The following is a 15,578-nucleotide window of genomic DNA, read 5'->3' as shown; positions in this document are numbered from 1 at the left end:
TATGTGAACGACAAATGAGACATACTTCTTACCTCTGGTGTTCCACAAAATGTTGTTGTGGTATCAGAAATAGCAATTCCTTCTTTACAAAGCCCAAAATCTGTTAAGACAACATGTCCCTGAGAAATAGAGGGGCAATAAGATAAAACAATGCATGAACATAAACTGACAATTTCAAAAAAACCATTTTATTTTGAAATAATGATAGACCCACAGGCAAACTGAAAAAATAATACACCGAGTTCCATGTACCCCTTACCCAGCTCCCCCCAATGCTGGCACCTCATATAACTGTAGTACAATATCAAAACTGGGAAACTGACATTGATATAACATTGTTAACCAGACTGCCAACCCTATTCAGTTTTCACTATTTTGTAATGCATGCATTTGTGTACGTGTAAGTATGTGTAGTTCTGTGTAACAGAGATGTACAGATTCGTGTATCCACCACCACAATCAAGTATCCATCAATCTCAAAGGAACAAAGGAATCCCTGGTGCTATCCCTTTATGTTTGCACTCCACTATTTCCTTGATCCCTGTGCCCTTGTAACCACTAATCTGATCTCCATCTCTATAGTTTTGTCATTGCAAACATCTTATCTAATAAAAGAGTAATATGCAAATTGACCATCACTCCAACACACAAGATGGCTGCCCCTATGTGGACACAAGATGGCCGCCACAAGATGGCCAGCAGGGGAGGGCAGTTGGGAGGGACCAGGCCTGCAAGGGAGGGCAGTTGGGGGCGATCAAACCTGCAGGGGAGGGCAGTTAGGGGTGACCAGGCCGGCAGAGGAGGGAAGTTTGGGGTGACCGGGCCTCAGGGAAGGGCAGTTGGGGGGGACCAAGGCCTGCAGAGGAGAACAGTTGGGGGGGACCAGGCCTGCAGGGGAGGGCAGTTAGGGGTGACCAGGCCTGCAGGGGAGGGCAGTTAGGGGCAATCAGGCTGGCAGGGGAGCAGTTAGGCATCAATCAGGCTGGCAGGGGAGTGGTTAGGGGGTGATAAGGCTGGCAGGCAGTGTGGTTAGGGGCAATCAGGAAGGCAGGCAGGCAAGCAGTTGGGAGCCAGCAGTCCTGGATTGTGAGAGGGATGTCCGACTGCCCGTTTAGGCCCGATCCTACCAGAATCGGGCCTAAACGGGCAGTTGGACATCCCTCGAGGGGTCCCAGATTGGAGAGGGTGCAGGCTGGGCTGAGGGACACAACCCCCCATGCACGAATTTCATGCACCGGGCCTCTAGTGTTATATAAAATGGAATCAAGCAGTGTCAAAACTTTGAGGCTGGCTTTTTCCCACTAAGCATAACCACAACAAAAACTGAGGAATAGCAGATTTTTAGAAGACAATACTTACTACAGAATCTAAAAGAATATTTTCCGGTTTCAAGTCTCTACCAAATTAAAAGGAAAGAAAAGCAAACGTGAATATTAGCTGAAATAAAATAAGAAGACATTTTTTACAAGTAATATTTAAAAAAACTTACCTGTACACTATTTTGATGGAGTGCAAGTAACCCAATGCGCTGGCGATTTCAGCAGCATAAAACCTTGCTCTGTGTTCAGGAAAGGACCGTTCTCTTTGTAAGTGAAAAAACAGCTGTAAAATTAAGATCATTCACAGAGTGAAACAAATATGTTCTATAAATATAAAAATAGGGCTTGTTGGTGTTACTTTGCACCAAAGCACAGAACTGTGACTCTCCCTTGTCTGTGTCCCCAACTTAGCAATCACAGTCTCTCTTCAACCACACATCTCCCATTTACCCTTGCTAACTTACTCATCTCACATTTACTCTTCAGTCCTCAATGTGGCACTGTCCTCACCACTCCAGGCAACCACTCTGGAAAAGACCACCAGTGCAGACCGATGATCTTGACATTGCCATATACTTACAGTATCTTACTGGACCTATTTTGACGGTTTTTTCCTTTGGAAGAACATCAAACACTATTCAGAGATTGGGAACTAGTGGTTAGCAGACCAAATATAACCCACAGATATAATTAGTTTGAGCCAAATACTGTTTTTAGAAAAATCTAAATTAAATAGTTAACACATAAAAACTAGAAAAAGTTTTTGGTAAAAATTGTTTTTAGGGAAAAAAAGTGGGGGGAAGCTCTGCATCATAGAGCCTAAATTCCAATGTGACAGCAAATGGCTAGAGCTAAGCAGTAGCTGCACTCTCCAGTTCATTTCTTATATTTCCTAATTCTGAATTTATTTCTTACAACCTGTCTATCCTTTACTCATTAGGTTACCTGCCTGGGTGAAGTTTGCTCAACTTACTCTACGTTTCTTGGCTTCTAAGACAATGATCTGAGAGATAATTATCTCTCCCTAGATCTTCTACCTCTTGGTGAGTTCTCTTTCCTCTCCTTTCTGGCTCCTTACACTGCAGGGATTAACAAGGTTTCTCTGTCCTGGGTTTCTCCACTGTTATTCTTTGTATGCATACCATCCCGGTAACCAAATCCAATCGAATGGCTAACCACCACCTCTATGTTGATGTCTTTCACGTGGACGTCTCTAGCCCAGACCTCTGCTTGGAGCTTGAACTGCAAAGACATGCTGCTCTTTTTTTGAATATTTCATAAGCCAATAAATTCAACTTGTCTTCTCTTACAGACTTACTGCTCCTGCGGTATCTCTCCTTTAATGACATCGCTTTCTACCCTGCCCTCTACGCCATGGGAGGCAACAAGATACAGCTGAAAGAGTCAGGTTTCACAGCTGATCAGATTTGGGTTCAAATTCTGATTCTTCCCTTTTGGTGTGCTTCTCTGATTTTCAAAGATTGTCCAAAAATTTTTTCTTAAAACTCTTCTGAAAGGTGAGGGTGAAGGTCAGTGCCAGAAACTGACAGAATAGATAAACGGGGGCTGAACTGGGATTCGCCTGTGCTGCTCCTTTACCCGTAGCCACTGCATCCAAACCAGAATAAATTCTTCTCTTCTCTTTTAGTTATTTCTGAACTACTTCCTCCTTTTTATCCCCGCCGCTGTTTTTATTAGCTGTAGCACACACCACTGTAATATTATATTTAATAATATCCTGATTACATCTCTCCAATATCATGCTAATGAAAATTACCCCAAATGAAAATCCGACCATCCACTAATAACAGCTAACACTGACCACCCACTAAATCAAAGGCACTATGCTAAGGACTTTGTATGCTTGTATTATTTAATCCATCCAACTATTTTGAGGTAGGAAATTAATGAGAAAGTTGAGGCTTTGAAAGGCTCATTTATATGCCCAGCGCCAATAAAACACATTTGTTTATATTCTACCTGGCTCCAAATCAGATCTGAAGTAGTATACAATGATAAATATCACATGTCAAAGTTAAAATGTCAGTATGACTATTAGGGGGAAATAATAATAACAATAGGATACACATAATGAAATTACACTCCTTCTATCTCTATCTTTTCTCCTTGTCTTTTTTTTTTTTTTTTTTTTTTATCCTCACCCAAGGCTATTTTTCCATTGATCTTTAGGGAGAATGGAAGAGAGAGGGAAAGTGAGAGAGAAATACACATCAATTGGTTGCCTCCTGCACAAGCCCCGATCAGGGCCCGAGCCTATAATCGAGGTACGTGTCCTTGACCAGAATCGAGCCCGGGGACCCTTCGGTCCGCAGGCCGATGCTCTATCCACTGACCCAAACTAGCTAAGGCTCTTCATGTCTTTATTCCTCTTCTACCTGTTGCCCCACTCAACTCCTCCTCCATCCACTCCAACATTCTGTTTCATTCTCTCCCCCCTCTTGCTTATCTCAGCCAAGGGTACCTTTCAGAAGACAAGCCCACCTCTTTCCTCCTGTGCCACTAAATTTATGAGCAGTCATTGTGTAAAAGGAACTTAGAAGCAAAGTCTTAAAGCAGCATGAAGAAACCACAGACAAAGCAGGAAACCTGCAGTAGGATCTCATCTGCGATTAGAGGCCTGGCATGACATTTCAAAGACACATAATGGTACCTATGTCTATGTTAAATCCAGGGTCTGACACTTACTAGAACATTGTGACATTGAGAAAGTTACTTAGCTCCCCTGAGCCTTAATTTCCTTATCTATAATCTGGGTATAAGAGTGTTTATCTCAAAGAGTTGTGATAAGCCCTGACCGGGTATCTCAGTTGGTGATAGCATTGTTCCCATATGCCAAGGCTGTGGGTTTGATCCCTGGTTAAGGCACATACAAGAATCAACCAATGAATGCATCAATAAGTGAAACAAACAAACAAACAAAAAATCGATGTTTCGTTCTCTCTCAAAAAATCAATTGAAAAAAAGGGTTGTGATGATTAATTGAAATAATGATGTAAAATAATTACCAAGTACCAGGCCCTCAATAAACTCTCATTATATGTTAGCGTGCGCGTGCACACACACACACACACACACACTAAAACGACAACTTTTTAGGTGGGAACAATGTGGAGCCACCTTTATCTCTGAATCAGGGTGCCTGGGGTATTCATAATTTTCCTCTACACTGAGAAGTTACAAGGCATTTTTGTCATGGATGCAGGGGGTTGAATAATGATTCTTTTTATGATCTTACCCTCAAATGATCTAGCTGTGGTTGAACACCTATCAGTTTGTAGAATAGAAATTGGTCTTCTTTCTTGTTCCTTTATTCTACAGTTATATGTATTATATAGTAAGGCTAAAATATTCTTTCTCTCTCTCTCTGCTCTGAGATGAGGGGATGGAAGATCCCTTTGTAAAGGTATGAAAATACCTGCCAGTTAAAATAATTTTTAGAGATATTCACAGGTCAGAGATCAAATAAATCAGAATGACATGAGAATTGAGAAGCAGAGAAATAGGGGGTGGTCAGCTGGAATCAGACGGCCTGAGTTCAATTCCTGGCTCCAATACTTACTAACCATATAACTTGAGCAAGTTAGCCAGCTTCTCTGTGCTCAGTTTCTTTGTTTTATATAATAAAATTGTTGTTGAAGATAAAATAATACATACAAAGAATCAGAGTGCTGGGCCTATAAGTATACTCAATACATGTTAGCTATTACTGTAACTATTATAATAACAGCAGCATTTCCCAAAATGTATTTCAATAACCCTTTGATCCAGAGTTTTGGGAAATATTATTGACAGATTTGGTTCAAACAAACATGGGGACTATGTAGTAAAAAAGTATTTTTAAAGAATCCTGGCTAGCCCTAGCCGGTTTGGCTCAGAGGTTAGTGTGTCGGCCCGCAGACTTATTGGTCTCATGTTCAATTCCGATTAGGGCGTGTTCACAAGGCAACCAATTGATATCTCTCTCACATCGATATTCCTCCATCTCTCCTCCTCCCTTCCACTCTCTCCAGAAATCAATGGAAAAATATCCTCGGGTGAGGATTAACAACAACAACAAAAAGACATCCTGGCTTTAAGGCAAACTGCTCAAAGTCTTTAACATGCTGAAACACACTGCGAATCCCAAAAAAACATACTGTTAATCACCAATGGGACATAACATGAAACTGACTTCACCACAGAACCCTTTATTAGAGGTTCATCTCATCTGATTAACAGTTTGAACACTTTAGAACATGACAGGCTAATATTATTTGACTTATATGTGGAATCCAACGAACAAAATAAACTGACAAACAAAATAGACTCAAAGGCATGGATGGTTACATGGGACAGACTGACGGCTGTCCGCGGAGAGCGGGTTTTGGGAGCTGGATGAAAGAAGGTGAAGAGATTAAGCAAAGAAAAACAAAAACACACATATATAAAACACATAGACAAAGACAACAGTGTGGTGACAGCCAGGGACAAAGGGGGCTGTGGGGAGGTGGAGGTGGGCAAAGTGGGGGTAAATGGGGATGGAAAGAGACTGCATTGGGCAATGGGCATGTAATGCAATGTGCAGATGATGGTCTGCTGAGTTGTACACTTGAAACCTGTATGACTTTGTGAACAATGTCACCTCAATAAATTCAATAAAAAAAGAAAATGATAGGATATAGTAGTATACAAGTATTAAAGCAATAATTATCTAAATTATAAGCCATGTTTTATTCTAATGTTTCAGTTTATTATTCTTGCTATATAGTAGTGCCAAAATTATCCATGAAGACTGTAACTTCATGTTAAGTTTCTTTTATGAACCTCCCCACCTAAAGCTGATTTAAAAAGAGCTTTGAGCTTGTGTCATGCTTATTAGCTAGCACATTAAATATTGTTGCTACTCGACAAATAGCAGTTGATGCTGGACTAACCTTCCAAAAATGTATAAGGAAAGAAAAACTTTGACTTTATTTTATTTTTTCTAAACAGTATCAATATTATAAAACTAATTCTAAAACTCACCTCCCCTCCATTAACAAAATCCAGAACAAAATAAAGCTTTTCAGTTGTTTGGAAGGAATAATGTAATCCAACCAAAAATGGATGCTTCACATTTTTCAAGAGCACATTACGTTCAGCCATAATATGTTTTTGCTGTTAAAAAAAAAAAAAAAGGTAAAGGATCAACTTGTATTATACACAATAAAACAGTTTTATTAACTGAAAAGAGGGGCTTAGGAGAAACAAAGCTCTTTTATTTCACCTCTCTTCTGTTGAGAACAATTTTTTTCTGTAAAACTTTGACAGCATAAAATTTTCCATCCAGTTTCCGTTTTGCAAGAAGAACCTGTTTTAATTAAAGATTGTGCATACTATTAGAAATGCAAATACTTTAACAGCAATAACTCACTTGTAAATAAATCAATACTTAAATTGTATTAAAAATCTACAAAAGACCTAGATAATATAAGGTTGTTTTGAAAAATACTAAATTTATTTCTATAAATCCACTTTTCCTTAAGCATTTTAATAAAACAAAAGAAGGATGTTGATCATTTGAATAGCCAGGCACCATTTCTTTGTGTGCTAATGTTTGAGATTCTTACTAAATTTAAGTACCAGAATCTATACTGTTGGAGATCTTTATGCCTGTGTGTGTGTGTGTGTGTGTGTGTGTGTGTGTGTGTGTGTGTGTGCGCGCGCGCGCCAACCATAAGTCGAAGAGTGTCCTTAGAAAATACTGAGGCTATAAGCTTCATGGCTACATAGAAAAAAAGGAGAAGAAAAGGGTTTCTAAATGATCAAAATAACTTTTTGCTTTAACTTTTAGGTTTCTCTTAGAGTCTTCAAATTCAGAAGAGTTGAGAGGAAGAGGCACCGTGGATAGCTGAGTTGGGTTGCATGCACTTTCAAGGACCTGAAGAAACGTAAGAGGGTTTGGCCTCAGAACACAGGTAGACATATACTCAAGATTTTGCAAGTAATTTTAAGGAATTCAAGATGACCCACAAGTTGTGTAACTATTCGATGATACATTCCCAAGCTTTCTAAGATGATCTGGCACAACAGTGACACTGCTGGGCCTTCCTTCCCTTCTCATACATCTGTGGTCTTCCTCATCCAACCTTATAACCCAGTCTAAGCATGAGAAACATATCCGACACATCCCAACAGAAGGACCTCTTCAATATACCTAACTAGAGCTCCTCAAACCCATCAGTCCTCAAAACCAAGGAAAGCCCGAGAAACTGTCACAGCTAAGAGGAACTTAAGGAGCACACAACTAAATGTAATGTGGTATGGTGGATGAGATCTGGAATAGAAAAAGATCAAAACTAAGGAAATCTAAATAAATGATGAACTTTAGTTAATAATAATGCATCAGCATTGGTTCATTAATTGGAACAAATGTACCATACTAATGTAAGATGTTGATAACAGGGCAACCTGTGGGTGTAGACTAGGGGGTGGTTTGGGAATTCTCCGAATTTTCTGTATTTTTCTCTTTACTCAGTTTTTCTGTAAATCTAAAACTGTTCTAAAAAATGAAGTCTGTTAATTTGAAAAAAAAATGATTGTTATTCAAAAAGATGTAGTCAAAACATCTTCAGGGTGAAAATGGCCCGTGCTCACCTGGTGGCATTCTTCTCATGCCCCATTCTTTTGTTCTCTGCACTATTTGACTCTGTTGAATATTCTTTCCTTCTTACACTTTTCCTTTTCTCAGCACCTCACACCTGCCTGACTTATCCTTCTCTATTTTCATTGGTTCATCTTCAAGTACATTCTGAGATAGTAATTCAACTAATGTGGCAATTAGAAAGTACTGATTTCCTTCAAGTAGGTATTCCCCCCCCTCTCCACCATTGTACTGGTAGATTTGAAGAACAGACAAATGGTTAACAAAACAAATGTGCAGGCCTAGCCAGTTTTGCTCAGTGGATAGAGCGCCAGCCTGTGGACTCAAGGATCCCAGGTTCAATTCTGGTCAAGGGCAAGTACCTCAGTTGCAGGCTAGATCCCAGCCCCACCGGTTGGGGCAAGTGAGGGAAGCAACCAATCAATGTGTCTCTCTCACATCGATGTGTTTCTCTCTCTCTCTCTCTCTCTCTCTCTCTCTCTCTCTCTCTCTCTCTCTCTCTCTCTCTCTCTCCCCCCTCCCTTACACTGTGAAAATCAATAGAAAAATATCCTTAGGTTAGAATTAACAAAAAAAAACAACAACAACAAAAAACCTACACACAAATGTGCAAATGAAAAAGTGAAACCAAGATCACTCGCTGGAGAAAAGATAAGAATAAATGTTAGATTGCCATTATTTATTTTAGCTTATCATACATATTTTTCTGTTTTTCAAACACATTGTAAATTTGTATTTTTCTGCTTTTCCTTCTTTTTGTGTATTCTGTTTCTCTTTGTTTTACTGCTCTTTGTTCGTTTCTAATCATTTTGCAAGATTATTAATTTTTATTAAACAACATATAAGTAAAATAACTCACAAATCATTATAGTTCAGTAAATTATTACAAAATGAACACATTATGTAACCACTATCCAGGTCAAAAGGTAAAACATTTTGGGTAGCCTGAATTCCCTGCTTTGGCCCCATTCCAGAAACTACTCATCCCTGTCTTTCTCAAAGGTAACCACTATCTCAACTCGTAATAACACAGGTAATTTGATATTATCATTTAAAATGTTTTTAAATTAAAATCATGTAGTGTTGTCTCTGCCTAATTTCTTTCACTCTAAATTATCTAATACCCATTCAAGTTGTGGCATGTCGTATAGTTTTTAAATATTTTATTGCTATGTAGACTACTGCATTACGCAATTTAATCCACTCTTTTGTTGACGGACATTTAAATTGTTGATGAATAACGATGTTATAAATATCCTGGCACATGCCTTTCCTAGTGCATATGTGCATGCATTTCTGTTGGATGTATACATATATATAGTTAGGAGTAGCACCAATGTGTCATAGGTATTGCACACATTCAACTTCAATAAATAACAAGTTTCAATCAGCACAAAAAAACACAATGTAGAGCAATAAATATCTAATTAAAGATGTGTAATTAGGTCCTTGAAAGTGAATGCAACCCAGCCCATTACAGAACCTATGAAACAGTCCTGAGAAAAAATAAAGATGAACTAAATTAACAAAAGGATATACCATGGTCACGGACTAGAAGACTCAGTAATATAAAGATGACAATTCTTCCCCAATTGATCTACAGACTCAATGCAATCCCAATCAAAATCCAACAGAATCTTGTGGAAACTGGCATGCTAATTTCTAACATTTATATAGATATGCAAACAGCTAAGAACAGCCTCATGAAGAAGAATAAGGAGGGAGGACTGGTTCTGTTAGAAATCAAGCTACATTTGTCAAGACAATGTGGTATTGGTGCAAGGACAGACAGACGACTGAAACACAATACACAATCTAGAAACAAATATAAAACGTAAAATCTACAAGTAGATCCATGCACATATGGACACTGGAGATGTGATGAAGGCTACCCTGCAGATCAATGGGGAGAGAACAGTCTTTGCAATAAATTATGTGGGATACATTAGCTATCCACAGGGAACAAAATAACCTGTGACCCTACACCTCATATTGTATGCAAGAACCCAAACCTGGTAGACTCTAAACATGAAGTTTCCGAAAGATAATGCTTTTTGTTATTAATCACAGAGTATCTCTAACATCTCAAGGAACTGTGAGCATTTTGAGAGCAGATCTATTTCTATCTTTCTATTGCCCAGCATGTAGCAGGTGGTCAAAATATATATTTGCTGAATTAATGAACACACATGGGTTTAACTGCATGGTCACACTTTCTGGTATCTAGGGAACTCAGAAAACAAGCCAGAGATACAGAAAGCTATGAATATAGCAAACTATAATTAAATACATACATATTTATTTTGACTGCAGATTGAAGTATAATGCAAAAATGCATTTAAATGTATTTTGTGATTCTGAATACACCATCTATGACACTTCTGGCCTTAAGTGATTGTCTTTCCCTGGTGGCCACACTGTCAAGTGAAGTGATTCAGCTGACACTCACTTCTGAGGAGAAGCAGGGTCTTCACTGAACCTTTCTCCCCCAACTATTATTTACACAGCTGCTCACTTTTGTCCTTCTGCCTCAGCTTCAATAGCAGCTCTTCAGAGTAGCAATTACTGACCCACCCGTCTAAGTAGGGACGCCTTCCCACCACCCTTCCCGCCCCCCCCCGCCACTGCCTGCAGTTTTCTGTCACTTGCTCTATTCTTCAGTTCCTTCACAGCCCCATTACTACTTACAATTATCTATTTGATTGCATATTTTTAATTGACTATTCCCCCCAACACTAGGTTGTAAGCATCACACATGCAGTAGCCATGTCAGTTTTGCTCAGTATTATCTAAACAGGGCCCGGGACAGTGCGTGGCACATAGTTAGCCGCTCAACATAAACTTTTTGAACAAATGAGTTTTATGTTAGAATTTAAGTAGGTGCCTTACCTCCCTAATTATTCTGTCAGTACTTTGAAGGTACAGAAAGGATCCTAACTCCATATCCTGCGTACCAACAGGCTTTGTGGCCTGGCAAGTATAAAGCCTGCATTTCTTAAGTACTTATTTACTGAAGGAGAAAATAAACACACTCTTACCTTGCCAAAGCTGCCTTTTCCAATAACTTTTAAGAAATCAAAGTCTGTTGGTTTAGCACTGAAATAAATGAACGACAAGAATGAGCCTCCTAGAAACTGGGCAAATGTTAACTTTTAAACATTTCTCAGCACACTCTTTGATAAGTAAATGTTGGGTACAAAACACTTCAGCATGATGACTTCACTTTCACGCCAGTGGTAACTCATTTTTAATACAAATTAGGCACTAGTAAGTAATAATATCTATTTCCTGATTCGATATTTTATAACATTATGCCTTGTTAAGTTCTGCTTACAAGAAACTTCAATAATAGCCTCATTAGAAGAAAATGATACATATAGCTTTGAACTCAAGGTAGCTTCTGTCTAACCCAATTTTATTAACTATAAACCTCACCAATGTTGTTAATGAAGAAAATAAATAACTGTATAAATTAGTAATACATTCCAAGGACTCTCCAGTTTGGTCATTCTTCCGAAAAGGAAGTTAATAGCCAAAACACCTAGTAAAGTCACTAAGAAAAATTTCTGATGGAGAAAAAGTCATCACAGTGCTTTGCATACTTACCACTTATTATACATTACAGATAAAGACCTCTCTCTGCTTATTCTCAAAAGTGGTAATGTAGGAAAGCCAGGAGTAGAGAAGCCAGAGGGAATACTAATATTGTCCTATTTCTACTATCCTGTCAGTAAAAAAAGCATTGGCTGAATGTAGGCAAAAGCACAGGGTAGCAGAAAGTTGAGCATAAGCAGCCAGCAGAGCTGTTTCCTTCAACACAGTCTGAATTGCCAAGTTGTACTAAGGAAAGGGGAATGACTCTAGTTAAGAGTCTAAATTTCCTTCAATTCATCATTGAAAGAAATAGTATATTCAAACACGAGAGTAACACCAAGTCTAAGTTAAATAATAACAGGTGAAGGTTAGGGAAATAAATACTTAACTAAGCTTAGAAGTTTTTCTTCTTCAAGAACGTGCTCTTTGGACTAGTTATTTTGTTCTTTAATGATATGCCGAGATACTGAAATAATTTTTTAAACAAATATAATAGTGAAAAAACATGCAAATCCCTCACGTTAAACACACTAACTGAGGCCCCACTGTTAAGTGCTGGTGATAAACCCTAATTGAAAGCAAATTTCCGTTTTTGTGCTGCCTGACCAACTCAGTGCTATGATGGCAGTAAAATGCTCAAAACCAAACTTCCTCTTCTAGTTACCATCCTATTTCTGTGCTTTCTTTTGCAGCAAAACTCCTCAAGTAAGTGGTTTAAACTCATCGTCTATACCTGCTGTCCTCTCCTCTAGTTCTGTCTTGAACCCTTTCCTGTCGGGGTCTTTGTACCCACCACACTGCTCGTAACAGTCACCAGTGACGGATTGAAGCCAGTGGTGGATTCTCAATCTTCATCTTACTTGCCCTATTAGCAATATTAACTGAGTCAATGACTCCCTCCCTCGGCGAGAAACTTTCTTCACCTGGTTGTGTGACACTGCATTCCTTGTTTTCCTCCTTTCTTACCACTTACTCTTTCTTTAGTGTCCCTTCCTGGCTCCTCCCTGACCTCCCTATAATGCTGAAGTGTCCCATGACCCAATCCTTGGACCATGTCTCTTATCTGTCTATACTCACTGTTTAAGAGGACCAAAAGGGTGAGGAAAGCGTAGTATCCTGGGATAAAAGATAGAATACTTTAGAATTAGTCCAATAAGGCTGTAAAAATAATTATAAGAAAGGATAGCAACCGTCCTTCTCTAACCCAGGCAGACATTACTAAACTGTTCAGGGCACTCCTCACACTGAGCCAAGAAGTGGCTTCGGAATCCTTTGTATTCGGTGTTCTGGGCATTCCCTTCCAATGAATTGCTACAGTTGACGCTCAAGGTAGCGTCTATATTTACCACTCCTGAGGTTCCTCAAAATGTTCCTCCCAGGGTCAATTAAATATGGGAGCAACTGCATAAAGAATGTTTCGCAGCCTTTAATAAACTAACACGAGTCATGAGTACTCTGGAACAAGCTGGCTAGCAACCAGGGTTGCACCAATGACACTGAGTACTAGGAGACTACCAATTAGGCCTGCACAGATGCTTCTGTCCAACACTTCCCAAGTACCCCCAGGACTTACGGTCCCCTGGGAAATACAGTCTACTGATTTTACACACGCACACGCACACGCACAGAAGGAGAGAGTGAGAAAAAGACAGAGAGAGGGAAGTAACAAAAGTAAAATAGAACCAGATCAATAATTTGTGGGTTAAAAATGCCTCAGAGCTCTACTAAAGCAACATAAAGCTAGAGCAATAAATTAGGCAAGCATAGGACAGTATTATATGCACTGTAGCTATGGTTATATCTCACAGCCTTCCAGTTAAACTGGTCAAATTATATCTGAACATTCACATAAAAAAAAGATCCTCCTAAAATTTAAAGGATTGTTTGAAACAAATCAAACCTACTGAGGATTTCCAGACGGTCCCAGGTTGATATTCTGTGAGGTAGAGTGTAGCTGTTGAAGTGGGGGGAAAAAACACACATTAAAGTTCATAATGGAGCTTCAAGGGTCAATGAATGTTTTCATAACTGCACCAGATATTTGATGTAGTGCCATGTTAAAGAAACCTAAAGCCCTAATCCTAAATATACAGACGTATTTGGAAACATTCATAATCATTTTTATGATATATTTCAAGAGCAGTTATAAGGAAAAGGGTAAGGCAGAAATCAAGCTCAAAGTGGAAAAAGAATGAAGTAAACTGGGGAAAGCTCTGTGGAAGAGGTGGGCACTGAAACCACAATTTAAGAGGGATCATTTTCACATTTAAAGAGCTGGTTGGGGGAGGAGATTATCCGGCGAACTTATATGCATATATGCATGGCTCATGGACACAAACAAGAGTCTGGTGAAGGCCTGGGAGGGGCGGGTGCAGGGTGGAGGGGGTCAGTGGGGAAAAGAAAACAAAACAAAGGGGGACATGGATAATACTATCAACAATAAAGATTTAAAAAAAACACACCTGATTACAAATGGCTTTTGGTTTTCAAATTTTCCAATAAAGATAGATACTTTTATTAGAGCCTTATATAACTACTAGAGGCCCGATGCATGAAATTCATGCTAGAGTAGGCCTTCCTTCCCCCGGCTGCTGGCACCGGCTTCCCTCTGGCACTCGGGACCCGGGCTTCCCTCACAGCCCCGGCTTCGTCCAGAAGGTCATCCAGGAGGACGTCCGGTCTAATTAGCATACTACGCTTTTATTATTATAGAAGATTTTTCATATAAGCTCTAGATAGGCAATGAGCTTTTAAAAACTTCTTTAAGTTAATCATAACCAATGAATTTTATCTAAGCAATTTCATATTAGAGACAAATATCATATACATTTCACTTAAATTCATTTGAAACTTAGGGACAATCTCCAGAATATAAGCTATTTTTAAAAATAAAGGACAAAAGTTCTGATGTATAATAATATGTTTCTTATGAAACAACAACACTGGCACCAGTTTTTAGTTACAAATCAAATTAATTTCCCAACAATACCTTTATGTGAAAAATCTTTCTGTAATAAAGGTCAATCCCCCCCGCTGCCAAAAAAAAGGGTCAATCCCCAGAACACAAAAATATAAGGAACCATAATAGTCTAGCATAAAACTAAAGAAAATGGTTCATGAAATGAGAATTACCTTATTGTGGCATAATTATAACATAGAGTAATCTCCCCTCCCCAGTTTTATTGAGATATAATTGGCAAACAGCAATGTATAAATTTAGTTTAAGGTGTAGAGCATAATAATCTGACTTAATACTGTGACTATGTTTACATATTATAGTGTTCCATAGAATATGATAACATAATCCAAACTAAACTGTAATTTCAATACACTTATTCTTTTAATGATATGCAGAGAATTGGATCATGTTTCCATTCAATAAATTTTCCTTGTATAGATGAGGGAAGAGAATTCAATAAGCATGGATTAAATAATAACATGAACAACTTGTCCTCTGAATTACATTAACACGTAGTAAGATTTTATTATTTGGCAATAGTTTTTCCAGTAGAGCACATTTCTGAAATAATAATGAAAATTACTGGAGTACATAATTAGGTAACTTTTAACTCTACCTACTATTTTTTTTTTTTAACCAACACCATTTATCCCCCTCCACCCTCCTCCACCTCCACCTATCCCCCTCCTCTCTGCAATGACCACACTGTTGTCTGAATAAATGAGTTCTCTCTTTCCCCCCCTCCCCCCGCCCGTTAATCCCTCAGCTCCCCGTCCCAGCTATTTTTAAATATTACTTCTAATCACTAAACTGAAGGTGAGGTATAATTTATTAACAGAGTGAACACTAATCAAGAACATGTTTCTTTACTTCTCTTGACCTCTGTTTTTCTCTCTATAAATAAGGGGTAGGGCCATATGCCTTCTAAGATATTATCTGGCTATTAACTTCATAGAGTTATCGACTTAAAAGTCCTAACTTGTAACTATTAATAAGTAATTACAAGTACAAGAAAAGTATAGCTTGTTCCCTTTTAAAAAGAGATTCTTTTTTTTTTTTTTAT

General features: G+C 38.6%; 1 protein-coding gene across 6 annotated transcripts in view; it reads right to left on the bottom strand.

Annotated features, from left to right (window-relative positions):
- The window catches only part of SGK3 (serum/glucocorticoid regulated kinase family member 3), a 112,398-nt gene that overhangs the window by 11,927 nt on the left and 84,893 nt on the right, over positions 1–15,578 (bottom strand). For 5 of the 6 annotated variants that reach the window (XM_054708292.1, XM_054708290.1, XM_054708291.1 and 2 more), the window contains 8 exons: positions 13,461–13,510; positions 12,634–12,672; positions 11,001–11,058; positions 6,586–6,669; positions 6,345–6,476; positions 1,490–1,602; positions 1,360–1,396; positions 33–119 (listed from right to left, as the gene is read on the bottom strand). In XM_054708292.1, the coding sequence (XP_054564267.1) occupies positions 33–119; positions 1,360–1,396; positions 1,490–1,602; positions 6,345–6,476; positions 6,586–6,669; positions 11,001–11,058; positions 12,634–12,672; positions 13,461–13,510 (600 nt within the window). The remainder of the gene's footprint in view (positions 1–32; positions 120–1,359; positions 1,397–1,489; positions 1,603–6,344; positions 6,477–6,585; positions 6,670–11,000; positions 11,059–12,633; positions 12,673–13,460; positions 13,511–15,578) is intronic. The other variant, XM_054708293.1, reaches the window with a different exon arrangement.

Source organism: Eptesicus fuscus, chromosome 19, assembly GCF_027574615.1.
Source record: "Eptesicus fuscus isolate TK198812 chromosome 19, DD_ASM_mEF_20220401, whole genome shotgun sequence".
Taxonomy (NCBI): Eukaryota; Metazoa; Chordata; class Mammalia; order Chiroptera; family Vespertilionidae; genus Eptesicus; species Eptesicus fuscus.
The sequence above is the reverse complement of the archived record's forward strand: the minus strand, read 5'-3'. Positions and strand labels throughout refer to the sequence as shown.